This window comes from Zasmidium cellare (genome assembly GCF_010093935.1).
Source record: "Zasmidium cellare ATCC 36951 unplaced genomic scaffold M409scaffold_13, whole genome shotgun sequence".
NCBI classification, from domain to species: Eukaryota; Fungi; Ascomycota; class Dothideomycetes; order Mycosphaerellales; family Mycosphaerellaceae; genus Zasmidium; species Zasmidium cellare.
In genome coordinates, this window is record NW_022986957.1 from 521,085 (window position 1) to 547,731 (window position 26,647).

The window sequence follows — 26,647 nt, forward strand, 5'->3', positions numbered from 1 at the left end:
AGAGCTTGACGATGATACCATGCCGTGCTTTGCTTTGCTATGGTTCTGCCGCTCTCTCGCTACGTCTGATCCGTCAAACTCAACAAATTTCACTTCCCATATGAACTACTGTGATGATCAAGAGGGTACATCGTGACGACTTCATACGTATTACTGCATTACAGCACCACAGGGTGCTACAGAGACCATCGCGACCGTGCCGAGCCGTACCATCGTTGTTACCGCATTCGTCAAACTGAACTGTTCTCCCAGGGTATCATCACACATCAAACAACCTCCCCTCCCCACAAACCTCTAAGCCGCCACCTCCCATCTACAACACCCCCCAAAAGCATACCCGACCCTCCCCTTCCTCTGCCTATACTGCCCAATCGTCAACCCCCTCCCCTCCCTCCCATCAAAGCTGGTCACAGAATAAACCTGCACACTCTGCCCGGGCCGCCCCAGATCCTGTGTTGGGACATCACACCACCACACCTCCCCGTTCGTCTCAAAGGGGACGTGGTTGCGCGGCGTGCCGCCCAGGCCGTCGAGATGCAGCACGTAGAGGTAGTGGGGGCCTTTGCCATGGCGCAACGGGTCGAAGTGCGGACAGATTTTTTGGAAGGAGAAGCGGACGGTGGGGCCGTGTTGTTGGGAGAGGGAGATTTTGCCGGTTTGTGGTTGGAAGGTGGTTTTGGAGAGGCCTTCTTCGGCGACGTAGCCCTGCAGAATTCATTATTAGCGACTGGTTTGGTGAGGTATGGTGTTTATGGCTTACGCTGAAGAAGTCGGCGCCGCAGCCGTTCTTGTTGCCGAGCATGTACTCCTCCCAGGTCATTCTTCTCCCGTCGTTGCGGAACTGCTTGCTGCTGTCCTCCGGGTAGTGGTCGAGCCCGAATTCATCGTTGCTTTGCGTAAACTTCTCGGGGTTGAACCCCTTCTTGTAACCTTCTCCGGGTCCATTGACCGTACCAGCACCCTGAAAATGAGATTAGCGACAGACACTCCAGGTTGCAAAAGAGAAAGTACATACCCAGCAGCAGTCAATGAGCTTCCACTCCCCACCATCAATCTTCACCGCATTCCAAGCGTGACCAGCATTGTACGGCGGTATAGGCTCGCCTGGCTTCAATGGACTGTAGCCGTACCCCTTGCCATTGCCTCCAACCACGATTGCTTCCAACCCTGCCTTCACTGCTATTGCAGCAAAAAGACCTGCATAGCCCTCGCAAACCGCCAGACCAGTCTGAAGAGTCGATTGGGGAGTAGACGGTCGCAGATTGCCGCTGAAGAAAGCCTCGGTATTATAGGCGATGTTGTGGTGAAGCCATGTGAAGATTGCACGAGCCTTGTCAGTAGGCGACGGGAAAGGTGAACACAGCTGTTTTGCCAGCCATCCAACATCCGACGAAGGTATCGACTCTCGCGGGAAACGAGCAGCGTGGTTGTCGGGGCCGGAAAAGTCTCGACAATGCATACAAGATCCACCTGCAGAGGGTGCAGCACCATACGCAGACGACGCCTGGACAGCAGGTGCGCTGCTTGGGGCCGGTGGTGCGCTGAGGTCTATATCAGCCTGGGCTGCCAGATCTTCGACCTTCCATTGAATGCCTTCCTTGCTCGCTCCCTCCATCTTGTCCACCTCTCTCCCATTTTGATAAAAGATGATGGTGGGCCAGGCTCGAATGCCATTGGCATCTCTGATATCGGTGTTGTGGTCCGTGTTGATCTTCAAGAACGCAACCAAACCTGGTCTCAACATCTCCAAAGAGAGCTTTTCATACTCTGGAGCCAGATTCCTGCATGGACCACACCAGTCGGCATAGAAGTCGGCGATCACCAGCCTTGTCGACGATACAATCTGGTTGTATTGAGCATATGAAGAGATAGCAACTGGTTTCGCAGGCGCACTAGCAGCGGCAGGCGTGCGGGCGGTGGCACCACCGTTTGGCTTCGGCTTTGAAGCAAGGAGCGCCTTGAGATCTGGCTTCGATGATGTAGGTAGCGGCGGAGGTCCACCGTTGCCTTGCCCAGCGTCTGGCCTTGCTGCTGGCACGGGAGGTGACTCAACAGCTTTGTTACCGAATCCCATGGCCAACGCCGATTGCCTGAGCCGTGGAGGAGGCGCAGGCTCGACACGCGACGGCGCAGGAGGAGGATTCTGTCGTCCTGGTCGAGGCGGCATCTCAGGCGCCGCCTCCTGTTGAGCTGAAGGCTGTCGACTTGGTAGAGCAGGCGGCGGGACAACAGTTGGCCTTGCAGGCGGTGGAGGAGTTGTGCCCTGCTGTCCTATCTGCTCAACCTTGGGGCTAGACTTGGTCTGCCTGAGAGGACGCATGCCGGCATACTTCCTGTCATGAGCCTCCCTCTCCTCCTTCGAACGCTTGGGCGGGAGCGCGGGTAATGCACTTGGGTCATATTCAGGAGCTCGAATACGATACTTCTCTCCTTGAGAAGTGAGGGACGTTGCTGTAGAAATTCCTGATACAGAAGATCGTCCAGTCGCCACAGAGCTCATAGAATCAGTCGAACCCCTTCGACTGCGCTCATAATCGGCCTGAGAAGGAGCCTCTGACGGCCGTCTTGGCGGTAGTGCAGGAGATGGTCTCTCTGATGGTCGTCTTGGCGGTAAAGCAGGGCCCTGCGATGCCTGTGACGACTGTGTCGACGTCCGAGCTGGCAGAGCAGGTCTTGAGACTCCATTGCCTCCATTAACCGGGATACCATTGCGGTTGGGCTGTTCAGGTTGATTTCCAATTGGTCGGTTCGCTGCCGGCACGTGTTCCTGCGTGGGAGGAACGTTGGTACTCTGCGGTCGTTCTGGTCTGGCAGGTAACGACGGCCTTGGAGGAGGTGGTGGGCGTGGTCGGCCTGTGTTTGTTGTTGACGCCGTACCATTCGTCGCCTTCTCGTAGCTTGGTGGTGGAGTTCCTGGCACCTTTCCAACTTGGGAGAGTTTCAGGGCCGCAATGCGCTCCGCGATGGAGCTGGGTGCCGGTTCGTCGGCCATGCTGCTTCGAACGACGTGGCAAGAGTTTCAGAACACAAAGAACAAAACAGAATATACAGCTCGCAGGTCGGAAAGAGCTAAAACATAGCAGTGGCCATGTGGTAGGATCGAGAGCCTCGGAAAGTTCGTCGCCGCTGCGTGCCAACGTGCTGCGCCCAGGCTGCCTTGGTCTGCCTGTCCAACGACCGATTTAGCTGTGCCACGGCCAGATCCTTCGAGGTACAAAGGGGCGAGATCTTCAAGGAACGGCCAGTCCTGGAAGTGTAGAAGAAAGAATGCCTCCTCGGTGCTGTATTCTTCGCAGTGGTGTTATCTGTCTTTGCCAATCCTGTCGCCACGCGTCGAAGCGGCGTGCAAAGAGTCGGTGGGGCTGTCCAAACGAGAGTGAGTGGAATCTGTCGGTGGCGGCAAGAGGTAACCGTTCGCTATAGCCGCGCGCCAGAGAGTCGCAATAAGGAGATGAACGCCCTCGCCACTTGACGGATCGAATTATTAGTATTGAAGAGTGTTCTCTTCAAGTTCGAAACATTTCAGACAGTCACAGCCACGGCCCATGAAAGTTTAGGGGCGAATCCCTCACGCCAATAGCCCCAACTTAAATGAGCACATGCTTGACCGGTCACGAGACAGATATGGATACGAGTCAGTTTGATTTTCATGTCATTTGCATTCAGACCACATTTGCGTAAAGCGTCGAAGACGACACCCTCCCATTGCAGAATTCGCATTCCTCGCAGGACCCGCTATGCATCACATTGGTTGACTTTTTCTTCTTTGCCTCATCCTGCCTCTTTCTTTCTCCTTGAAACGCAGCCAGCCCATAACGTGGTTTCTCTCTCCAACCCATTACCTCCCTTTCTTGCACCCAGCTTCTTGAATGAAGGACAGTCGCGGAAAAGGTCGATCACGCGCAAAGACAAGAAAGCCCAAGCACCAGAACACACGCAGAAAGCTCTCCATAGTCAACAAACGAAATTCATGTCGTCATGAAAGACATCCTCCCATGAGATCGCAACGCCGGTCAGGTTGTTTGACTCTATGTTCGCGTCTCCCCTTTTTCGTCTGTATTGCTCCGTTCATCTTTGCTTGTGGTTGAAAGTTTCAGAATCAATCCATGCACACTCGAGTTGGTATGTTTGCGGGCGGCTGTTGGGTGAGATGGGTCTCGTCACCTCTACCGCTTGCGCTTCTTGTTCTTATCTGGCAATGCGGGCGCCAGGAAGTAGCCGTTGGCAGGCATTGTCGCTTGTTGCTGAGGAGTCTCTTCCTCCTCCTCGTCCGGCTGATATTCTTCAGCCTTCTTGACTGTGACTCCCATATGACGACCATAGCGTCCCTTGCGTCCGTTGCCCTCGTCCTCGCTGACGCAACCTTCGATGCCAATGCCAGCATCACGGCAGCGACCACATGGCCGCTGACGATCGCAGCCTTTCTTGCTCTTGCGGCAACGCTGGCAACGAGGCTTGGACGACAAGTCCTCTTCGTCCGCACCGAGCTGGTGCTGGAAGTTGATCGTCGATGCGATGGACGCTTTGCGCGACTGAGATGGCAGGGATGCAGGCGACATCGGCACCTTGGACGAGCCCATAGATGTCTTCTTCGCCTTGGAGATGGAGAGAGCGCGGGGCTTGCCAGACTTGATTGCAGCGCCGTTCAGACCACTGCCCTGTCGAGGCTTGCTCTTTGACTTGCCCATTTTCCGCTGGCCGTCCTCCATAACCACATCCTCGCCACCAAAGGTGCCATCACGGTGATCCTCATACTCTTCACCACTGGTGCCGTCGCTTGGCAGCTCATTCATGGTCCGCTGCTTCTTCCTCTGAGGACCGGCGTCCTCCTTGTTGTATCGAGCCATGAGTGGCAGACTCGCATCCTCATCATCTTCATCCTCCTCTTCCTCGTCCTCCTCGTCGTCATCCGACGAAGCTGCTTCAGCCTTGCCGCTCAAGGCATCGTCAACGGTCGATGTCGACGTTCGTCCATGCGAGAAGGTGGTAGGGTCGCCGAGGCGCATCAGTTGCAGAGCGACATCCTCATCGGATATGACACTTCCGATGGTAGGATCCGGAGTTGGGAGGATGCCACCGCCAGAGTTGCGGTTCGAGCTGTAGCTGGCGCCGCTGGCTCGACCTCCTCGCAGCTGTCTGCTCGGCGGTTGGAACCCGTTGTAGTATGGGTTACTGGGGAACGGTGGCTGCACGAAGCCAGGTGCGGTGCCATAGCTGTGGGGGGAGGGCATTGGCTGCGTGTAGGAGAAAGTCTGCTGGTTGGTGTTTGGGTATGGCGACGCATTCGGTCCTGCCCGACGTTGAGGCGAGATCGATGAGATGGAGTTGCTCATCGGCACCTGTGGTGGGACAAACAATGGGAGTTCCTGAGATTGTTAGTGATGTGTTGCGCACATCGCACGTTGGCAGGTCACTCACCGAACTCTCGAACGCCCTCTTTCTTCGACCACCCTCAACGATGTTGTCGACGGTAATCTCAGCCTTGATCTCCTCAGCCTTAGAACGGCGGGAGCTGGTGACAGAAGCATTCTCATTGTCACCGCTGCTGTAGCCATCACCATCGCCGGCCACGCTGTTGTCTTTGCTCTTCGTTCTGGACGTTCGAGGCTTGCCACTGGGCGCCGCAGACGCACTACGTCTACCAAGCTCGGACTGTGGAGACACGCTACGAGCTCCAGCAGACCGATGCGCGGTTCTTGAGGGGGAGAGGTTGAGGCTGTGCGATGGCGGGCGCATTTCGAACGCTGCACCGAGGAGTTTCTTTGGCGAGGCAGAATCTCTCTGGTCAGCGATGACAGAGGGTGGAGGAGCGACAGTCCTGACATAGACAGTCATGTCATTCTCGAAGTTGTCAAAGGCTGCAATGATGCCAATGCCATCCTTGTTCTCGAAGCTCACACCGTACTCGTACAGCCCGTAGAAGTTCTTGACTGTGGTGATGATCGATTCTGTAGTATCGTGGGGTTGTATCATGACCCTCATAGGGAGACGGGCCTGGATACGAGGGTCCTTCGGATCTATGAGTTGGAAGACGACATGTCTCTGATCCTTCTTGGCTGGCGACCCTCGAGGGTATCCGGACATGGCGGCAGCACCATTACTGCCTCTCAAGGAGCGATGACCGTTTCCAAAGGTTGAATTCGCATCATACTGCTCATCCGAAGCGAGACCGCCATGGCGTGTTGGGTATTGGTGGTTCTGCTTCTTGATATCCGCCGCGCTGGCAGCATTCGGGGCACCGTTCGATAACATGCTCGAAACGTCCATATCTCAATCTTTCTGAAGTCTTATCGTATCGGCAGCGTACAGCGACGTGCTGGCAATGTATTCGGTGCGAATTGGAGCTGGTACTGAGATATGTGCCACTCACGCTGTCGTCGGCGCAAAAGCAGGGATCGGATACGAGGCGCTCACGGCGACGGCGAGACGACTCGATCTGCAGAAACAACTGTCAGCTATTCGTTATCAGACGTGGTCGCGAGGTCCGTTAGGCGTCATGGCAGTCACGGAGGCGTCTGGCGGGCGGTTTGGAAAGGGATGGGCGGTATGTCCTGGGCAGCTGACCCCGAGCGAAGGCGAGGTCGGAAGACGATGATATTGGGGTGCGAGTGAGGTTTTTGAGGCCGACTTGAAACTCACCGGGGATCGCCGTCACCCAGTGAAGGCGGGCGATGGTCGTTTGATGGGTTTGGAGGTGAAGGTCGCTCACCTCGCTGCCGATGCCGCCGCAGCGTCACCGCACGGGCAGAGAGAGGAGAGAGGCGAACGGCAGTGCTACCGCAGTAAATGCAGTGGACAAGGAGGTTTGCGCAAGAAAGGAAGGCCTCTTGACAACCAAACCCGACCTTTGTCAAGTGGTGTTGGGTGGCATGGCATGAGAAGGCGCAGGCGAGAAGTGGAGTGCGAGTGTGAAGAATCCCGCTTCGGTCTACGGCAGCATCCTGGGATCGAGCACTTGGACTCCCTCTCTCGCCCGGCACGAACACCACTCTGCACATCACGGCAAGCGCCCTAACTCTCCAGCTGTCTACCTCATCTGTGCACGCAGTCTGCCAACGTGATTCGCAGACATTCCTGTTCTTCCGGTACGAATAGCCGCCATGAAGCCGTTGAGACAAAGAAGCAGCCGACTCCCACGCAGCATGTCACCGCACGCACCCTCTCAAAGTTACATACGGCCAGGACTACATCCCGCTCCAGCGCACAACTCAGCAGCGCCAACTCCAGAGCGAAAGAGAGTCTCTGGCTTAGCTGCATGGCACCCCGAGCCAGACTGCACGTACGCACAAGCCGTCAGGGCCGATGAGGGAGCATGGCTGCGGTCTGCGCTCCAATCAAGTCCCACGTTGGAGTCGATCAGCCGCCAGGTTGCCCACACCATCTGGCGCTGATAAGTCAATGCGCAACACTGCCATGCCGGCGACCTTGATGGGAAACAGCAATGGTCTGGTATGATGGCGTGGAGGACAGCGCGCGAGTGTGAGCAGGCCCAGATGGGATGCCGACTGTTGCCATGGATGCACAGGCGGCTTGGTGCGACGCTGTAGACAAGTCGAACCTCTGGCCCGAAAGCAAGGTAGCAAGTATGTAGCGACCAGCGCTGTTGCACCGTGAGCGGTTTCACCTATAGATCGCGGTCGTCTGCGGAGCGATGCGGCGAGCATATTGCGCAGACGATTATCCACAAAGGTGGTCTGGCTGTCGCACCTCGTCATGGAATGGCAACACACAAAGCGGTTGCATATCTTGCAAACTCGAGCATAGCGCAAAGTCAGCAATTTCTGTTAGTCTGCGGTGTGCCCGCCGAGGACGGCACGAGCAGCATCATCACAGTTCTTTTAGACTCCCTCGGGCAGGTTGGAGCATGCAGCGATTATGTACCTTGAAGAGGGGTCTCGATCTCGAACTGCGGCACCCAGCAGCAGCCGCGCCGACTTTGGGTTTCATGCTACGGCGGAGATTTCTCAGCGATAGGCTGCCAGTGCCAGCGCATATCCCGTGGGCCGACACTTATTGTTTTGCCAGCACGACGCACACCGCCAGGTTGACACAGAAACCAATTGAAGCTGATTGAGGACGACATTTTCGATTTTGAGGTTGCGATTGTTCAGCATTTTCATCACGTGCTGACGTGTGGGCTGGCGTTGAGCATTGTTGATTTCGACGCGATTGATCCTACTCGCAGTCAAGGGGCCTTATTGAGGTCAGAGTGTCAGGCGCATTGCCAAAACATGGTTGGATAGATTTTATTGAGTGTTGCGACAAATTTTATGGGCATTGTGAATAGTCTTGAGGCTGGCGCATTGTGAGCGCTGTGGATTTTGCATGTTGGTGAAGTCGGAAGAGACGTGTTGAAGCTCTCGGCAGAGATGAGGTCACAGCTTAGCTCCATTGCCGTTTGAGTGGTTTGGTAAGCCACGCAATATGAGAGATGCCGCTCAGCCGTTGACTCTGCGGCCCCTGGATCGTTCAGAAGAATAATCCCCGGTGGTGAAGGTAGACTCCCAGATGGTTTTGTCATGTGCAAACTTCGACGAGATTCGTGAAAAAGTGAAGTTGCAACAGGTGAAAGCCGCCAGCCAAGCCCTTCAGAAGTGTGGAATGTTGCTAGGGCCACCACGTCCCGAGCCGCGACTAGCGAGAGAGTCTACCCGCAGGGAACGCGCTTTCCAAGCTCGGGCTTGTTTGTTTGGGGCCGATCCTCTCATCAAGAGATTGAGCACGGTCGCCATTTACTTGGTGCTCGTCAACCACATCACATACGCCAGCAGCACCACCCCAGCAGCGATACCGCCCACCCGCACCGCCACCACCGCTGGCGGACGACGACGACATCGAGGTGCTGCGAGCGAGCGAGCGACGCTGCGCCGGCTGCTGTTGTTGTGGCTCCTGCTGCCGACATTGAGCTCGAGGACGACGCCGACCAGCACGACCTCACGCGCGACATTCGCCTCTTCGCACCTCGTCACGGGCGACGACGACGTCCAGCACTCCTCTGCATTCCAATAACGTGATCAGAGCATATCCACGCCGTCATGGACGCGAAGGTAAGCCATCACTGACCTGCTGTGCACTTCACCCAGCGCCTTCACTTCTGCTGCACTCTCCCGCTTCACCTTCAAGCATCCCACAATATCACCCGCCCAAGTCACACTCCCCGATCATACTCCACCATCATCTCCCTCCACCTGCAACTCCGACACACTTGCCTTCTGCAACCGACCACACTCAACGAGCCTTTCCAAACCATCCCTCATGACCTCCTCACTCACTCATATCCCTCGACAGCCGCAGAGACCGCTCGCAGCACGTGCGATGCGCAACACCGACGAGAACATGCCGATCCACACCGCGACTGCCCTCACCGGCAAGACCCTCCACCAGCGAAGCAAGTCCATCACCACAATCAACAGCAAGAGGGTGCTTGGCGAGACGAACACCAACCTCAAGGTAGCTCCGAAAGACGACTCCGAGATTGGCAAGGCTTCACCAGGGAAGATTCGAATTGGAGAAGAGCCACAAATACCAGCGCAGGCGTTCCAGCGTCCAGCAGTCCGTCCCCTCGGCGTTAAGAGCGCATCGAGTCAGAACGTGCCGCTGAAGTCACAACAAATGCCAACGACAGGCGAGAACCCAGTGAAGAAGATTGTGGCCAAGAAGAGCAAGGTCCTTCGTGACACCCTTCCAGCATCCGCGCAACAAGAGGGCATTGCCAAGGAGTCGAACACGGTCCCAGCATCGGACACAGTCGCTGCTCCTTCGCAGCCAGTGGCAGCTCTCAAGCAAAACACGAGCGTCCAGGAAGTTCACAGAGTCGAGAATGTGCCTCTTCGCGACGAACCTGTTGCTAGACCACAGGCGCAACCAGCCCAGGTCAACAACTCGTATGGCGTTCCTCTCCCGACGATTCCACAGGCCCAGTATCCATATGCATACCAACCCGTTCATGCCCCCGTCCCCACGACAGCTCACATTGCCCCTGCCACCACAGTCCCTCAAGTGCAGCTAGCCACCCCGCCCACCGACCAGTACATCGAGGACGACTTCGATGATGAGGACCAGGACTACATGACTGCCCAGTCGTTCGATCTCCGTGGAGAGCTCACCGAGACGACGATCTTCAATCCTCAGCACGGAAAGAAGCACAAGCAAGAGCTTGCTGATGCGAAGGTATGGGTGGAGGCCAACCGTACTGCTGAAGACATCGAGGATGAGCAGTGGGATACGTCGATGGTGGCTGAGTATGGCGACGACATCTTCGAATACATGCGCGATATGGAGACTCGGATGTCGCCGAACCCATACTACATGGAGCAGCAGACGGAGATCCAATGGTCCATGCGAGGAGTGCTCATGGATTGGGTCGTGCAAGTCCACCAGCGCTTCAACCTGCTACCCGAGACCCTCTTCCTCACCATCAACTACATCGACCGCTTCCTGTCTTGCAAGATAGTCTCCTTGGGCAAGCTGCAGTTGGTTGGTGCTACGGCCATCTTCGTCGCCGCCAAGTACGAGGAGGTGAACTGCCCAACCATCCAAGAGATCATTTATATGGTGGACAATGGATACACTGCAGAGGAGCTTCTCAAGGCCGAGCGATTCATGCTCAGCATGCTGCAGTTCGAGCTGGGATGGCCTGGCCCCATGAGCTTCCTCCGACGCATCAGCAAGGCCGACGACTACGACCTGGAGACCCGCACACTGGCCAAGTACTTCCTGGAGGTGACGATCATGGACGAGCGGTTCGTAGGCTGCAAGCCAAGCTTCCTCGCTGCTGGTGCTCACTGCATGGCTCGCCTCATGCTTCGGAAAGGAGACTGGACCACGGCACACGTCTACTACTCCAACTACACGTTCCGCCAGCTGCATCGTTTGCTCGGTGCCATCTTCGAGTGCTGCTTGGATGGCCAGACTCATCACGGTGCCGTGTTCGACAAGTACACCGACAAGCGGTACAAGCGTGCTTCGACGTTCGTCCGTGGTGAGATCGTGCGCGGTTTCAAGCTCCCATTCAACTACCGCAGCAGCTCCATGGGCCCACAGAACACCACTGGCAACATGCCGATGCAGTAAAGCTGCTCATTTCGTATGGTAAGGCGGAGAGTAGCACTTTGAAGACTGAATCACACTAATCAAGAGGACAGCTCCTTTGTCTCCACGGTCGTTCCTAGGACCAGTTCCATTTTGGCACCTCGATCAGCATCGAGGCGTTGGGTGTCATTCTTCAGTCTTTTCGGCGTACAGGGTGGGCAAGCGACGACTGCGACGGCTTGACGACGATACGATCGACTAATACCGGCTTCTACAACCGTCTGAGCACCAGCTTTCTTTGTGGTATGTATGCTTCTCTCTCATTTCCTTCTCTGCGGCGGCGGATCGCGGACGGCGGTTGGCATGGGCAGAGCACAAGCGGCACGGCAACTCGTTGGTGTCCTCCGAGCAGTTACTGGAGATTTGGGAGGAGGCGTTGTACATGGAGCTCCGTTGAGGGAGGTCTAATGGGCCAAAGGTTGGCTCTTCTCATAGATGGGAGGCGTTGAGTTTGAGTATGCTTCCAGAATACCCTCTTGACAGTAGGGTTGGGATTGCATAGAAAAGGATTGAGCGCATTGAAAGCTAGCACTGATCTCCGTTTCCGTCATCGTCACCATGTCGACGACAACAAAGAACATGGCCATCAGCATCTCCTCCCCACCACCGGATGTGCGAGCAAGGAGTTCTAAATTCAGCCCAGCCATGGACGACTTCCCCGCCGCCCCCACTTCCATTCGGTCCCTTCGCGCTCTGGCTTGACCGAGACGCCATCGGCTTCTCCTGCAGGCACACTCGTTCCTGCGACAGCTCAACTTTTTTCCCCGACGAGCTGCGCGCCCGTTCACGCCTGTGCAATCTGGCGCCAGCCTATCCCCATCCCTGCCTGGGCAAGTAGGTGCAGGTGTCGATGATATCGGGGCGGGCCATGATGTTGGTCGTCCCCAAGAGCGGAAGCGCAGTGGGGATCCGCAGACTGCAGATGAGAGCTCGCAGACACTGACCGATTCCCCTTATACATGAGCTTGTTGAGAGCTAGAGCTGCAAGAAGCCTCCCTATTCCTCCCTCTTCTCACACCGCTCAATTCTTCCTACTCTCTCAGACTCCCATTGTTTCCTCCTTGACTTCGCTCACGCATCTTCACCTACCTGGTAAGTCTTAGACATTGGGCATTGGCCGGCATTGGGTTCTCGGTTGACAGATCTGTTCCACAGAATCAATCCAGATCATACACATATACCTTCATCATGTCTCAGAAGCCAGTCCTCGTCGAGACCGCCTCCCTCCACGGCAAGGTCGCCCTCATCACTGGTGCCGGCCGTGGCATTGGCAGAGGATGTGCCATTGAGCTGGGCAAGCGCGGTGCGAGCGTCGTCGTCAACTACGCCAACAGCAAGTCGGCCGCCGACGAGGTCTGCAAGATCATCGAGAGCTCTGGCACCGGCGCCAAGTCCATCAGCATCCAGGCCGATGTGAGCAAGAAGTCTGAGATCGAGCGCCTCTTCCAGGAGACCAAGAAGCACTTTGGCAAGATCGACATCGTCATGAGCAACAGCGGTACCGAGTCCTGGGACAAGACTGAGGAGATCAGCGAGGAGAAGTACGACCACGTCTTCAACCTCAATGCTCGTGCGCAGTTCTTTGTTGGCCAGACTGCGTGGAAGTACCTCGAGAACAACGGCCGTCTTATCCTGATGAGCTCCATTGCTGCTGGTCTCCTTGGTGTCAAGGACCACGTCCTTTACAACGCATCCAAGATGGCTGTCATTGGTATGATCAAGGGTTTCGCCACTGACTTTGGTGTCCGCGGTATCACCGTCAACGGTGTTGCACCAGGTGGTATCAAGTCGGACATGTTCACCCAGAACGCATGGCACTACATTGTGAGTAGAACATGAGCTCGAAGATGGACACTTGTGACTGAATTATGTCTTTCTAGCCCGGCGCAACTCCAGACTGGCCAGCCGACAAGATCGAGGGCATGATGGCTGAGCACTGCCCATTGAAGCGTTGTGCTACTCCAGAGGATGTCGCCCGCGTTGTTGCTTTCCTTGCCTCTGAGGACGGTGGCTGGGTCAACGGTGAGCCTTGATCATGCTGTCAATGGAAACAAGCCCGGATGCTAATGAATTTCGTAGGCCAAGTCATCACCATCTCCGGCGGCTCTTCCCAGTAAAAGCCTCGTTTCTCGTTGCAAGTGCATGATAGCGGTTTGGGGAAATTGGCGTCATGCTTCACGACAGATTTCAGTCATGACGGGCATGAGGCGGGAAGGGTTAGGAACGGATAGAGGTTTTCCAAACAAAAGCTTCTGGTGCTGCATGGATAGGAGAAGCGTTGTTGGGTTATGGAACAAGGGATCTGGGAATTGATTGATGCGATACTTATGTAGCCAGTCAGAACTGTGCGAAAGGAATGAATGAGAGGTGTTTTGTGATGTTGAACATGTCGTTATTTTCTCTGCGGTGACATGGTGTGACCTGGCAAGCCAGCAGGGGATCTTCTGGTGATCCACTTTCGCGTGGGAACCTCGGGTCTGGGGCGAGGACCTTCGAGATCACGACATCAACAACAACTTCGTCTTCAAATATCATAAACTGAACTTTTCAAGCCTATCCCATCAAGAGCGAACCAGTGAGAAGTCAGTGAACGCCTACCATAAGGTCTTGTGACGAGCACATCACGAACGAGACGCCGATACTCGGCGATTAGCGCCTTCATCGAAGACATCCATTAACGAGTCGACTTCATTGAGACACTGAGCATTCCCCGGCCATCGGATCGACCTGAACAAGAAAGACATCGAGCCTCTGTGCAGAACCCAGGACTTCAGCCCCGTTCTCAGTCTGACAGAACATCCAGACAAACGGCCCACGGACAACGTCCTTCAAAATGCATATTCTCGTGAGTCTTGAGCAGGCTAACAACATGCTATGGTTCTTACTGATTTTCATAAGGTGACAAACGACGATGGACCGCCTTCCAACCAGTCTTCTCCATATATCTTGCCTTTTGTCAAGAACCTCGAGGAAGCTGGCCATTTTGTGTCCGTCATAGTCCCGGATACTCAACGGTCGTGGATAGGCAAAGCCCATATGGTCGGTCAAGACGTGCGAGCGTCGTTCTACTGGCCGCCGAGCAATAACCCGGAGATCCACCACGACGCGGTGTCAGAAGGTGACAATGGCAAGCAACCTTGGGTCCTGGTCAACTCGACACCCGCCGGTTGTGCACAACTGGGCTTGAGCCACTTCTTTCACGAGCGAGGTCCTATCGACCTGGTCATCTCTGGTCCCAACTATGGCCGCAACACAACAGCTGTCTTTGCTCTATCGTCAGGTACTCTAGGTGCTGCATTAGAAGCAAGCGTCTGCGGCTACCGAGCCATAGCCCTCTCCTTCGCCTTCTTCGACCGCAAGAATGACCCTGAAATTGTAGCAGAAAGCTGCAGACAGAGCGTAAGAGTCTGCGAATGGCTGGCAAAGAACGCCAAATGGGACCCCGCCCAACTCTACAGCGTCAACGTCCCCGTCAAGAAAGGAGTGCTCGACTCTCGAATCTCCTGGACGAAGATGCTCCAGAACCAATGGCAGAAAGGCGCATGCTTTCAAGAGCTACCACTAGCTGCTGGCGTTGATGACCCAGCTACTGAGGAGGCAGAGCTGAGGAAACAGGAGAGTAGAGCTTTGGGTGCTGAACAGAGTGGGACTGCTACGCCGGCGAATCAATGGCGACCTAGGCATTTCAAGTGGGCTCCGAGATTTACGGATGTTTATGATAGTGTGCTGAAGAATGGGCCTGGGTCGGACGGGTGGGCTGTCAAAGAGGGAGAGACGAGTATTACTGCTTTGAAGGCGAACTTCATGCATGCCGAGGGATACGAAGGGGAGGTGAAGTTGTAGGAAAGTCAGCACGGGCACGGCTGCTGAAATGGAATCCGAGTTTCCTGCTATGTATACAAAACATCTGATATCAAAAGTACCACATGAGGTTCCGACATTCGTCGACGATGTCAACGTCGGAGTGGTATAGCCGTTTGAATATGGAGACGCAGGTACCAACTCTCACGTCACCATTGGCTGGGGCCAGAATTCCGGAGCTCTCGACCACGCAAAGCATCGTGGCTGTGCCTGTCACCGACCCTTCGCGCCGCCAATGCTAGGCACATGCGACCAACATCACCGCCTCCGCCGCCGCCGCCGTAGTGGTAAGGCTAGAATTCCTCGAATAGATCCTCCCTTGCATATACGAATACAGATCCCCCACACAGTATGCTCTTGCGGAGAATGCTGGTGGTTCGTTCGGAGTGTGAAAGAGCTATGCGTTCGGCTGGTTGAAGAAGAGCAGAGCACACGAAGAGCACTTTCTTGACGTATAGCCATGGCGGGTTCAGAGGATCCGAACAATGAGGGGGGAGTTCGAAGGAGACATTCTGGACACTATGAAGACAGTGATGGAGAAGTGAACCGCGAGAACGATGGCATTCAGACAGGCACGCGACACGTCCACGACACTCGCCAATCTGCGGATTATTCAGGACACCGCGTGCGATTCTCTGCGGATGTGGAACGACGTCCGGAGAACAAGAAAAGGAAGAGCGATGAGGTCGTCGAGACAGGTTCGAAAGCGCCAAATCTGTCCGTGGATACATCCCGTGCCGCTGAGGAAGGTCGCGTGACCACCGGTGGTGGTGGTAGCTTTCTGGGTGAAGGCACGGTCAAGTCTCCCACGAGCAATACGACGAGTCCCGTGTCGCCGCGGTATGAGCTGGGATCGCCTACGGCTAGGAACAGGGGCATGTCTTTACGCTCGGCGCTGTTAGCGAGGAATATGGGAAGGAGACAGTCGAGTGGGATTGAGTTGCAGGATGTGGGACCTTCCAGTGGGGAGGCAGGGAGCGATTCGAGACCGCAGACGGCCAAGAAGGCCTCAAGGACTTCGATTACGGTTACGCCTGTGGAGGGTGTGTTTGAGAATCCGATAAAGCCGGTCTCGAAGGCGCAGACGACTTCTGCTCTTCCGCATTATCAGCAGTGGGTGAAGAAGAACGCTCGAAGGCATTTGCCTCTGGAGAGAGTTCAAAACGTGTCGGAGCGTGTGCGGAAGTTCGTTCTCAGGATCCAGGAGATTCCGCCGTCGAAGGATGGTCGACATATCCAGTTGGACGCTTCGAGGAAGATGAATTTGGTTGATGAGAGGACCGGCAGGCCTTATGTCTCGAACTTGATCCGGTCGTCGAAGTATACGGCCTGGAACTTTGTGTGAGTATCGGAACGGCCATCTGTGCTAGTCGTATTGATACTGACAAGGTCTTGGTGTACAGCCCACGACAACTGTTTGCCCAGTTCTCCAAATTTGCCAACTTCTACTTCCTGTGCGTTTCCATTCTCCAGATGATCCCTGGTCTGTCGACTACCGGTACATATACGACCATTGTGCCTCTCTTGTTCTTCGTCTCGCTCTCCATGGGCAAGGAAGGCTATGAGGATTTGCGAAGACATCGTCTTGACAAAGCAGAGAACAACCGTGAAGCGAAAGTGCTCCGCAAATACAAGGCCGTCGAAGCGAATGGTCGGGACGCCGAGGCTGCGAATGTACCAAACGGGCCCATCCACTGGGCACCGATCAAGTGGCAGAACCTCCAGGTCGGCGACATCGTAAAGCTGGAACGTGACGAAGCAATCCCTGCCGATATACTTGTTCTGGGAAGTAAAGGTCCGAACAACACAGCGTACGTAGAGACTATGGCTCTCGATGGGGAGACCAATCTCAAACCGAAGCAGCCTCTTTCTGCAACAGTCGATGCAGCTCGAAGTATAGAGGCGCTCGCGGCAGCCGAGATGGAAGTCGTTGTTGAAGACCCGAACATCGATCTCTACAACTTCGAAGGCAAACTGACCACCGACGGCAAGACCTCTCCTCTTACCAACAACGAAATCATCTATCGCGGCAGTGTTCTTCGCAATACCCCTGAGGCCATCGGCATGATCATCTACAGTGGAGAAGAATGCAAAATTCGCATGAACGCCAACAAGAACCCTCGCATCAAGGCACCTCAGCTCCAGACTGTCGTCAACAGGATCGTCTTGTGCATTGCCGGCTTTGTGATCTTCTTGGCTCTCTTCAACAGCATCGCTTACCAGGTCTGGCAGAATACTACAGAAAAGCAGGCGTGGTACATTGAGAACGCTCCTGTGTCTTTCGGGCCGCTCTTCACGTCTTTTATTATCATGTTTAACACTTTGATCCCACTTTCACTTTATGTGAGCTTGGAGATCATCAAAGTGGCACAGATGGTCTTATTGAATGACATTGACATGTACGACGAGGAGAGCAATACACCATTCGAAGCAAGGACTTCAACGATCAACGAGGAGCTTGGGCAAGTTGGGTACATCTTTTCTGACAAGACTGGAACGCTCACAGAGAATGTCATGCGGTTCAGGAAGATGAGCGTTGCTGGGACTGCGTGGTTGCACGACACCGATCTCCAGCAGCAGGATGACGATGCAGAGCCTTTGAAGCACAAGAAGAGGTCGAGAAGCAAAGGGAAACGACCCGCATGGAAGCCTCGGAAATCAACTTCTCGCTCAATCGCTGCTGCGCAGGAGGAACGCGAGGCTACCGAGCCTTTGAGACCGAGTGAAGGCGCACAACTGCCTCGACGTTCGACATCGCAATGGATATCATCAGCTGTTCCGGCGATGGAGCAGAATGAGAAGAGCACACAAGAGCTCATCCAGCATATTCAGCGTTATCCGCAGACTGCTTTTGCGAATCGTGCCAAGATGATGATCTTGTCGATGGCTCTTTGTCATACTTGTTTACCGGAACGTGGTGAAGACGACGAGACCGACGATGGAGTCACTTTCCAGGCATCCTCGCCTGATGAGCTCGCGCTGGTGCAGGCTGCCAAAGAGCTTGGTTATTTGGCGTACGAGCGGGATGCCTCTGTTCTTACGTTAAAGACGTACCCCTATGGACCCGGTGGTGAAGCTGCGTTCGAGAAGTACGAGATCCTGGATGTCGTGGAGTTCTCGTCAAAACGGAAGAGGATGTCAGTCGTTGTTCGTATGCCAGACGGCAAGATCTGCACGATTTGCAAGGGCGCTGACTCAGTCATCATGCCACGCCTTCGACTGGCCGCCATTGCGAATCAGACACTTGCTGAGATCGAGAAGCGTACAATCCAGCGCAAGTCGATGGAAGCTCAAGAAGCACTCCGTCGGAAGAGCAGCATGATCGAGCGGCAAGGCAGCGTCAGTAGTATGCCTCGGACGAGCAATTCGCTGGCAAGAAGAAGTACGACTATTGGGAGAGCCAGCATGGGCAGGCTGGAGCCGATTCGAGATGATGTTGACAACTGGCTCGCGGATCGTGAGCAAGATGTTGATCAATCGCCCAGGGTGTCTGCCCACTTCCGAGCTTCGATGGCATTGTCTGATCGCCGTCGTCAGTCGTATTACGATGGGGAAGTGCCTGTCGACGATACTCTGGCGACTGATGAGAAGTATGTCATTGAGAGGTGTCTTCAGCATATCAACGACTTTGCCACGGAAGGATTGCGGACTTTGCTCTATGGCTATCGGTTCTTGGATGACGAAGAGTACAAATCCTGGAAGAAGATCTATCACGATGCTACAACTTCGCTCGTCGATCGTCAGCTGCTGATCGAAAAAGCGGGCGAGATGATTGAGCATCAATTGGAGTTGGGTGGTGCGACTGCCATTGAAGACAAGCTGCAGAAAGGGGTGCCAGAGACGATTGATCGCCTGCGCCGTGCGAATATCAAGATGTGGATACTGACGGGTGACAAACGCGAGACGGCTGTCAACATTGGCCACAGCTGCCGACTCATCAAAGACTACTCCTCAGTCACTGTGCTGGACTACGAAGCAGGCGATATCGAGCAGAACATCGCCGCCTCAATCATCGACATCAACCGCGGCGGCGTGGCACATTCCGTCGTGGTCATCGACGGACAAGCCCTCGCCACTCTCCAAACCGACGATTCCCTGCACACGCTCTTCCTAGACCTCGCCATCCTTACGGATTCGGTCATCTGCTGCCGAGCCTCGCCCTCCCAAAAAGCCGGCCTCGTCAACGCCATCCGGACCCGCCTCAAAGGTAGCGTCACCCTCGCCATTGGCGATGGCGCGAACGACATTGCTATGATCCAGGAGGCGCAAGTCGGCATCGGTATCACGGGCAAAGAAGGCCTACAAGCTGCGAGGACCTCAGATTACGCCATTGCTCAGTTCAGATTCCTGGCGAAGCTGCTGCTTGTGCATGGGCGATGGAATTACATCCGGACGTGTAAGTATGCGGTGGGGACGTTTGCGAAGGAGGTGAGTCTCTTGAGATGTTCCGGAGAGTGGAACGTGATGCTAACGATGACCAGATGCTCTTCTACCTCACCCAGGCGCTGTATCAAAGATACAATGGCTACAGCGGAACCAGCTTGTATGAGTCCTGGTCGCTTTCGATGTTCAACACTTTGTTCACGAGTTTGGTGAGTATCGAAGTTGACACCATGTGTGTCCTGGATACGCTGACTCTTTGTAGACCATCATCTTCCTGGGTATCTTTGAGCAGGACCTTCGCGCTTCTACACTCCTGGCTGTTCCTGAACTGTATACTAAGGGCCAACGCTCTGGTGGCTTCAACATTAAGGTCTATCTTGGATGGATGGTGAGTTAAGCAGGACACTTTGGACGCTCTCGTGCTGATATACGTCCAGTTGATCGCCGTCTCCGAGGCCATGATAATCTTCTTCTCGATGTGGGGTCTTTGGGGCGATGCAATCGTAAGTCACAGCGAAAGCTTTATTTCTTGTACCACAACACCGACTGATATATCGCAGTTCTCCGCCGAAAACACCATCTTCCCCATGGGCAACATGACCTTCACCGCCTGCGTCCTAGTCATCACACTCAAACTCCAAATCATCGAACACCGCTACAAATCCGTCATGGCGCTCATCGCCTGCGTGCTCTCCGTCGGCGGCTGGTTTCTCTGGAACATCATCCTCGGCGCCCTGTACGCCAACAACATGGAATACAACGTCAAGGGAGGCATTTTCGAGCGCTGGGGCCGCAGCGCGCTGTGGTGGCTCGTGCTGATCGTGAGCGTGACGGCGTGTGGGTTGTTGGAGATTGGGATCCGCGCGGTGAAGGCGGCATTTTGGACGACGGATGTGGAGGTTTTTCAGACGTTGGAGGGGGATGCGAGTGTGAGGAGGAGGTTTGAGGAGGCTGCGGCGCCGTGGATGCGGGAGGGGTGGGGTTGTGGGGATGGGAAGAAGAGTAGTCTTGAAGTGCAGAGGGAAAAGGAGGAGGAGGAGGCGAAGAGGGAGGGGGAGATTGAGGAGTTGTTGTCTCGGCCGAGGACGATGGAGGAGGGGAGGGCTAGGACTGGGATTGGAACTGGGGAGTTGGAGAGGGTGGAGACGGAGGAGGAGATTGTTATGATTGCGGATGGGGTGGGGAGGCAGAGAACGGATTTGAGTGAGATGTTGAGTCGGAGGTTTGGGTTGGTGAGGAGGGGGAGTTTGGGTTGAGGATGGTGAGATGATTGTGATGTTGATGATACCCTTTGATTTTTAAGGTTGGTTATGAATTGAATGATTACCATAAGAGATGTCTTTGAAGCCATTGGTGCGTTAATACTCCTAGACGGGGCTCTGAGTATCTCGAGCTCGAAGTTGGGATCCTTCTCCAGGACACGTATTACGAATGTGCACCAAAGCCGTAGGACCGCAGGCTGTCTACGACCGCATGGAGGACCCGGGTGCTGTCCTCCGCAACGATACCAGTGGTGCCAACGGTGGGGAGCGTCTCTCTGAAAAAGTCGACTGTATCGCGACTGAAGCTGGGATGTGCTCGGATGCGTCACTTCCCATCAGCAAGAAAGCCCTCGAAGTTCGATCTCTGTTGACGAGACATGGCGTCGAACAAGAAGCGCCAGTACTTCCTCGACGGAGGACGCAGCGTTGTATCATTACCTCCATCCGCTTGTAGCTCCACATCATCGCCATCTTGGTCTTCGTCCGAGGAGCACAGATTTGACTCGCGATGACCTTGCAAGCTTCCCGACGGAGAGTCAGAGCTTCATCGCCTGCTTCGAGGTTTTCTAGATCATCCTCCTTTTGCTGCTGCTGTCGAGTGGTCTCAGCAGTGCTATAGTCGTTTGGCAGGACTTCACCAAGCCTCTCAACATCTTCACTAACGTCCATGGTATTGCCGAAGACATCGTGCTTTCGGACCGTCAAAGAAGAATGGGGATGGAACCGACTTTTGTTACAGAGAGAAGCTGTACCAAGACCCGAATCGAGCTCTTGGTACGTATTCGATGCTTCCTGCGGCTTGAAATTGAGCAGCTGCTCCAGTGTGCCTCGCATCTAGTCTGCATCTTGCAGAGGCATTGTTGAAGTCCTCAAGCTTGTTAGCAGAAGGTGATGTCGCAGAGCGAGCGTTGCAATTGGCCGAACCGAAAGCCCGCCATTCCGAATTCGGAATAACAATCACGTGATACCACTTCATTCACTCACACGTTGAATGTCTTAACACGGATTGCATGTCATAAGCTATCGTAACTCGTAGGCCTTCTATTAGGACCTGTAAAGCCACATGCACCGTCTAGGTATTGTCATGGTAGCCATAGTCAAATACTAAAAGCAGCGAATCTCGCACACTCAGACTTCCTTGCGTCTCGCTCGAAACCCGAGAACCGTCTAAACCTCTTGCTTGGTTACCTCCTCAACACGCTCTGGAGAATGCTCGTCGTCAATCTTCTTCTCCAGACCAATGCCGTGCTCGAGCTCTTGCGTCTTCTTGGCAACGGACGAAGTCTTCCAGGCGGGGGTGCCCATGTACTTGATGCCGTTTGGATTCTCGAACATTTCGGTGACTTCTTCGAGTGGTTTCCCTGCGGTCTCAGGGAAGCAGAAGCTATGCCACTCGTTAGCTATCATTCTTACGATCCTAGTAGTCCTCAAGACCATCAAGAGTCTCAGGATGAAGTCAGGGGGGAAATTCGGCAGCACTTACAAGACGTGGATGGTCATGGCGACGCAGAAGACAGCGAAGACGATGTAGGTCTTCCACTTGATGTTGACGAAGGCCGGGGGAACGAAGTAGCCAAGTGCGAAGTTGAAGATCCAGTTGCCAGACGTGGTCAGAGCGTTGGCCTTGCCACGAAGGTGGTTGGGGAACAACTCTGGTGGGTAGATCCAGGAGACTGGGCCCCAAGTTGGAGCGTACGAGGCGACGAAGAGGTACGAGCAGGCGATGACGGCCTTCGAGGCTGCACCGCTCACTTGGACAGAGGCTTCCTTGATGCCACCAACGCCGTCAGGGCCTGGGTCGGTACCGTAGCTGGCGAGAAGACCGCCGTTGGCGAAGAGCTGTTACCATGTTAGCTGATACCCTGAGAAAGTGTTTCAAGCATCTTACCCAGATAGCCATGAGAGTAGAGCCGACCATGAGTGTGGGGCGACGACCGACACGGTCGACGAAGAGCAGAGCTGGCACCGTCATGACGACGTTGATGACGTACTGAATCGACGACGAGACCAGGAGAGTGTTGCCAGTCAATCCGGCCATGGCGAAGACGTAGGTGATGTAGTACATCATGACGTTCATGCCAGTCAATTGGGACCAGATCTGGGTGAAGAGACCAATGTGGGTGCGGTTGATGTAGCGAGGAGAGAACAGTTCGAGGAAAGACGTCTGCTTGCCCTGACGCTCAATCTCGATCCATTCCTTGATTTCCTGGAACTCGCGGGCGACCCATGGGGAGTTTGGATCGCCATGGCCGTGGGTGAGAATGAGGACTTCCTCACACTCCTCCCAGCGGTCCTTCGAGGCGAGCCAGCGAGGAGACTCGGGCAGGAACATCATGCCGAAGAAGAGGATGATAGCTGGAATCATCTGCAGGCCCCATGGAAGGCGGAATGCTGCGGTTCCCTTGATGAAGGAGCAGCCATCTTTTCAGAGATCAGCAAATTTCTCGACCACAGGTTTGAATATACTGACACGAAATGTAGAACATGATCATTATTCCCCAAGTAATAGCCCACTGTTGTGCTCCAACGAGTCGGCCACGCTTGGAGGGTGGTGCAATTTCAGAGATGTAGACCGGAACTTGAGCGGAGCAGATACCGACGCAGAATCCGTTGATGATTCGGCCAACGATGAGCATTGGGATATCTTGAGCAGCGCAGACCAGGATGCACCCAATGACCCAGATGACGGCACCGATTCTGAGTTGACATTAGCCTGATCACTGTCGAGTCTCTGTAGGAGATAGACTTACTGAATCGCCGTCTTGCGACCGAAGCGGTCAGAGATGAAGCCAGAGCAGAGAGACGCGAGCCATGAGCCACCAGCCATGGAGGCAGTGATACCGCCCTGAGTGTTGGCAGTTGGACCCTTGCCTGGGATAGGGCCTTGGTTGAAGTACTTCAGGTAGGCATCGGTGGCGATGCTATACTCGAGTCAGTATCGCACGTACGAGCAAGTCGGGGGGCGTTCATATGCTTACATGGCGCTCATGGAGGAGATATCGAAACCGAACAGACCACCTCCGATGATGGAGATGGCTGCGATGAGGTAGACATTGCCGAACTTCTTCATGTTGGCGACGAAGGGGGAAGGTGTGGTGAGGTTGACAGTAGTGTGACTTCGTCGTCGAGGAGTCCTGAGAGAAGGAGGAGGGGAGTTCGATGGTGGACAGGGTGGTGACTTAAATGAAGGGTTTCAGCGAGCACACGTGGAGGACCCGTTCGGTGAGTGGCCTGTGCTCGGCTGGTGAATGGCCCGCGCTGGATGGTAGAGCCGTTGCAGTGCGGCTCAATTGGCACAAGCGTGGACAGGTGAATATCAATGCAACACTGCGTGCCGACCAATGGCCATGCCGGGACGCCTTGTCCTGTGCCGAACAAGTGCATTCTCCGGCGACAGCGGCGCGTGACAGAAAGCGGACTGCGCTGGTGGTCGGATTTAGCTTCACCACCTCGTTTCCTCCTCCTTCATCAGTGGCGCGACGTTGGATGTCTACCCACTTTTTTTCCCATGGCACCTCCGCTAGCTTTCTTCCCACACTCCCACACCCTCGCAAACTGTGGAGCGCACGCAATCCTTCCAATAGTTCTTGACATCCCCAAGCGATCGCACACGACCACGAATGCAACTGTCTTTCGCCACGCGTCTGGCGACAGGCTTCACGTGTCTGGTGGATCGGCTTCTGACCTCGTCCAAGCGAAGTGAACATCTTCACAGACCGTTCGACCACTTCGGCTCACGGCAGCGGCTGGCGGCAGAGGCTTTTCGACGCGTCTCCAAGCCCGACCACACTTGCTGCGGCACGCCTTGAACGAGGCAAATTGTCACCTGACTTCTGGGAAGCTTGCCAGATGCGCCTTCAAGATTGGTACACGAAGGATGCAGGCACGAAACACCAACAACACCAGCAAGCGAGTCTGGTTTGTCAGTTGAGCCAAGCTCAGCAGAAGCTTTTGCACATCCGCAGCCGATCTTCCGCGATCTTCGCTGGCTGGGCACCCATGTGCATGGCCCGGTTTGTGCAGGGCGGTAAGGGAGACTTTGTCCGAGGGTGCTTTCCTCGCGCAATCTCCAGCTTTGCCTGCGAGGATTCGACATGGATTCGAGCAGTCTCCACCTCCACATGTCCTCACCCACGGGGCTCTGATGGATTGATTGACAGTCTGCTTCTCCGTTTCGAACCTCGACAGATGCCGCCTGTGACCAAGCTTCACGGATAACTCTGCCATGGCTCGCTTGACACGCCACACGTGCGCCCTGGTCAGACTTGGCCAAACCTTGTCTCAACTCCGCTGGAGAAAGAGTTGCGCAAACCACCCGCCTCCGCAAAAGCTTGAGTTAGAACAGATGTCTCATCAGGGTTCACCGCGCCACAGACATCCTTTGAGGGCGCGGGACAGTCGACTTCCCGCGCATGTTGCATTCAACTCTTTGCGCGAATTGCGCAGACGTTCGTCTTCGTATTTGCCCAGACGCCAGCATCCTTTCTGTCTCGCGCCGTCCATTTGCAGCCCGAAGACCGGCCTTTGCAGAAGACTTCGGGTGCCCGCCCACATCCCGACATCAGCTACAGTCGCATCCAAGTCTGCTCTGTATCACCATGCCAAGATGCCGACGTCCCTCGAGGATTGCTCCAGATGTTGGTCGAGGATGGTTCTTTGCATCGGACGAGAGTAGCTTCTGTCAGACGACGCCTTCGTTCCATGTTGGGTATCTTGAACGCCTCAACAGCATCGAGAAAGACCAACCACCGGCTCACGCTGTGTTCACCAGAATCGCGGCAGCCATCACGTCCAGAACAGCCATCTGCGAATGACTCGTCGGCATCTCGAAAGGCCCATTCCACCAAGGGCCATACTGTCCTTTCCCGTTGGTGTTTCGTTCCAGCTGACTCTGTAGATTGACGATAACGAACGTCTTGATCAAATCAGCAGTCTCACAAGCCTGTCGCTCGACACATGCGGTCCGACGAACGACGCCGTACAATGTCGCAAGATGCCTCATGAGGACGGCTTTGAAACCTACAGCGTCGCTGTTCTGCCACGGCTCGTGGTTGCCTTTGCCATACGCTCCATGTTCGGCCAGGACGCCGTTATCTTCGACCCAGGAAGATCGTTTCATCGCCTTATCAGCCATCGTGCAGGCCAGAGACAGATACTCGTCCTCTCGAGTCACCTCGTACAAGAGTGCGCAAACACCGATGGCTACACCTGTTGTGTAAGTAAATGTCCAGTCTCGGGCCTCCTCCTGTTTCAACATAATGTTATCGAGGACGATGGCATCATCCGCGCGGTATCGACATCGAAGTATCCAGCCTAATGAGCATCGAGCGATCTCAACATCCTCATCCACCGAGGCGTCCTTATTTGGAAAAAAAGACCCGAACAGACGATATTTCGACAGAGCAGCTTTCGTAACCAAAGCAAGACGAACACTGAGCTCAGCAAACAACCCCGTCGAAATGGAATTAATCTGCTCACAGTCCTCGTCCGTCTTCCAATATACAGCCCCTTCCATATCCACACCTCGAAACTGTGCCTCTCCACGTCGACAAACTCCTCGAACATCCTGTACATGCCTCCAAACACCCTTCGCCTTTTCCAGGAACCAAGCATCTCCGCCAATCTCGTACACATGCAGACAACACAACCCCCACCACAACGTATCGTCGTTGAACTCGTTGAATAAACCCGGCTGGCGTCTCTCGCATTCACGCAGCGCGGTGGCGAGGACTTCGTAGTTGCGCTTCGAGTTGGAGTAGAGATCGTGTAGAGCGACCGCGGTGTATCCGTTCGCCGACTGCCACCAGCCTATGCCGCCCATCTCGCCGTTCGACTGCTTCGACATGAAGTAGACATCGATACTACGCTGAGTGATGTCTCCTAGATTTGACGGAGGGAGGTAGGGATTTGAGGCCCATGATGGCGGCTCCTGCTCAGGCTGAGAACAGGCTTTTACGAGTTCTCGTAGCTCTTCTTTCGACATTCTATTACCGACTCCTTCAGCCTGGAGCAAAGACCTGTAACGCTTCAGTCGTTTGGGCTGTCTCTGT

General features: G+C 54.9%; 8 protein-coding genes across 8 annotated transcripts; 4 read left to right on the forward strand and 4 right to left on the reverse strand.

Moving 5' to 3' along the window:
• Positions 1-294: 294 nt before the first annotated feature.
• Positions 295-2,992, reverse strand: M409DRAFT_53506 (uncharacterized protein; the record flags this gene model as incomplete). The annotated part of the gene is made up of 3 exons (XM_033812388.1): positions 295-705; positions 761-961; positions 1,016-2,992. 3 exons carry the CDS (start codon positions 2,990-2,992, stop codon positions 295-297), a joined length of 2,589 nt encoding a protein of 862 aa, XP_033669096.1.
• A 1,174-nt stretch (positions 2,993-4,166) lies between these two features.
• M409DRAFT_21652 (uncharacterized protein) lies at positions 4,167-6,252 on the reverse strand (the record flags this gene model as incomplete). Its single annotated transcript, XM_033805960.1, has 2 exons — positions 4,167-5,366; positions 5,419-6,252. 2 exons carry the CDS (start codon positions 6,250-6,252, stop codon positions 4,167-4,169), a joined length of 2,034 nt encoding a protein of 677 aa, XP_033669097.1.
• A 3,084-nt stretch (positions 6,253-9,336) lies between these two features.
• Positions 9,337-11,073, forward strand: M409DRAFT_21653 (uncharacterized protein; the record flags this gene model as incomplete). The annotated part of the gene is made up of 1 exon (XM_033805961.1): positions 9,337-11,073. One exon carries the CDS (start codon positions 9,337-9,339, stop codon positions 11,071-11,073), a length of 1,737 nt encoding a protein of 578 aa, XP_033669098.1.
• Positions 11,074-12,279: 1,206 nt separating this feature from the next.
• Positions 12,280-13,208, forward strand: M409DRAFT_53509 (uncharacterized protein; the record flags this gene model as incomplete). The annotated part of the gene is made up of 3 exons (XM_033812389.1): positions 12,280-12,915; positions 12,972-13,113; positions 13,171-13,208. 3 exons carry the CDS (start codon positions 12,280-12,282, stop codon positions 13,206-13,208), a joined length of 816 nt encoding a protein of 271 aa, XP_033669099.1.
• A 716-nt stretch (positions 13,209-13,924) lies between these two features.
• On the forward strand, positions 13,925-14,934 carry M409DRAFT_65697 (uncharacterized protein; the record flags this gene model as incomplete). Its single annotated transcript, XM_033816627.1, has 2 exons — positions 13,925-13,936; positions 13,990-14,934. 2 exons carry the CDS (start codon positions 13,925-13,927, stop codon positions 14,932-14,934), a joined length of 957 nt encoding a protein of 318 aa, XP_033669100.1.
• Positions 14,935-15,412: 478 nt separating this feature from the next.
• M409DRAFT_53511 (uncharacterized protein) lies at positions 15,413-20,591 on the forward strand (the record flags this gene model as incomplete). Its single annotated transcript, XM_033812390.1, has 6 exons — positions 15,413-16,293; positions 16,356-19,380; positions 19,434-19,544; positions 19,598-19,723; positions 19,773-19,838; positions 19,896-20,591. 6 exons carry the CDS (start codon positions 15,413-15,415, stop codon positions 20,589-20,591), a joined length of 4,905 nt encoding a protein of 1,634 aa, XP_033669101.1.
• Positions 20,592-21,764: 1,173 nt separating this feature from the next.
• On the reverse strand, positions 21,765-23,667 carry M409DRAFT_65699 (uncharacterized protein; the record flags this gene model as incomplete). Its single annotated transcript, XM_033816628.1, has 6 exons — positions 21,765-21,981; positions 22,081-22,436; positions 22,486-23,018; positions 23,068-23,294; positions 23,348-23,518; positions 23,576-23,667. 6 exons carry the CDS (start codon positions 23,665-23,667, stop codon positions 21,765-21,767), a joined length of 1,596 nt encoding a protein of 531 aa, XP_033669102.1.
• A 1,283-nt stretch (positions 23,668-24,950) lies between these two features.
• On the reverse strand, positions 24,951-26,580 carry M409DRAFT_53513 (glycoside hydrolase family 76 protein; the record flags this gene model as incomplete). Its single annotated transcript, XM_033812391.1, has 2 exons — positions 24,951-25,185; positions 25,355-26,580. 2 exons carry the CDS (start codon positions 26,578-26,580, stop codon positions 24,951-24,953), a joined length of 1,461 nt encoding a protein of 486 aa, XP_033669103.1.
• Positions 26,581-26,647: the final 67 nt, after the last annotated feature.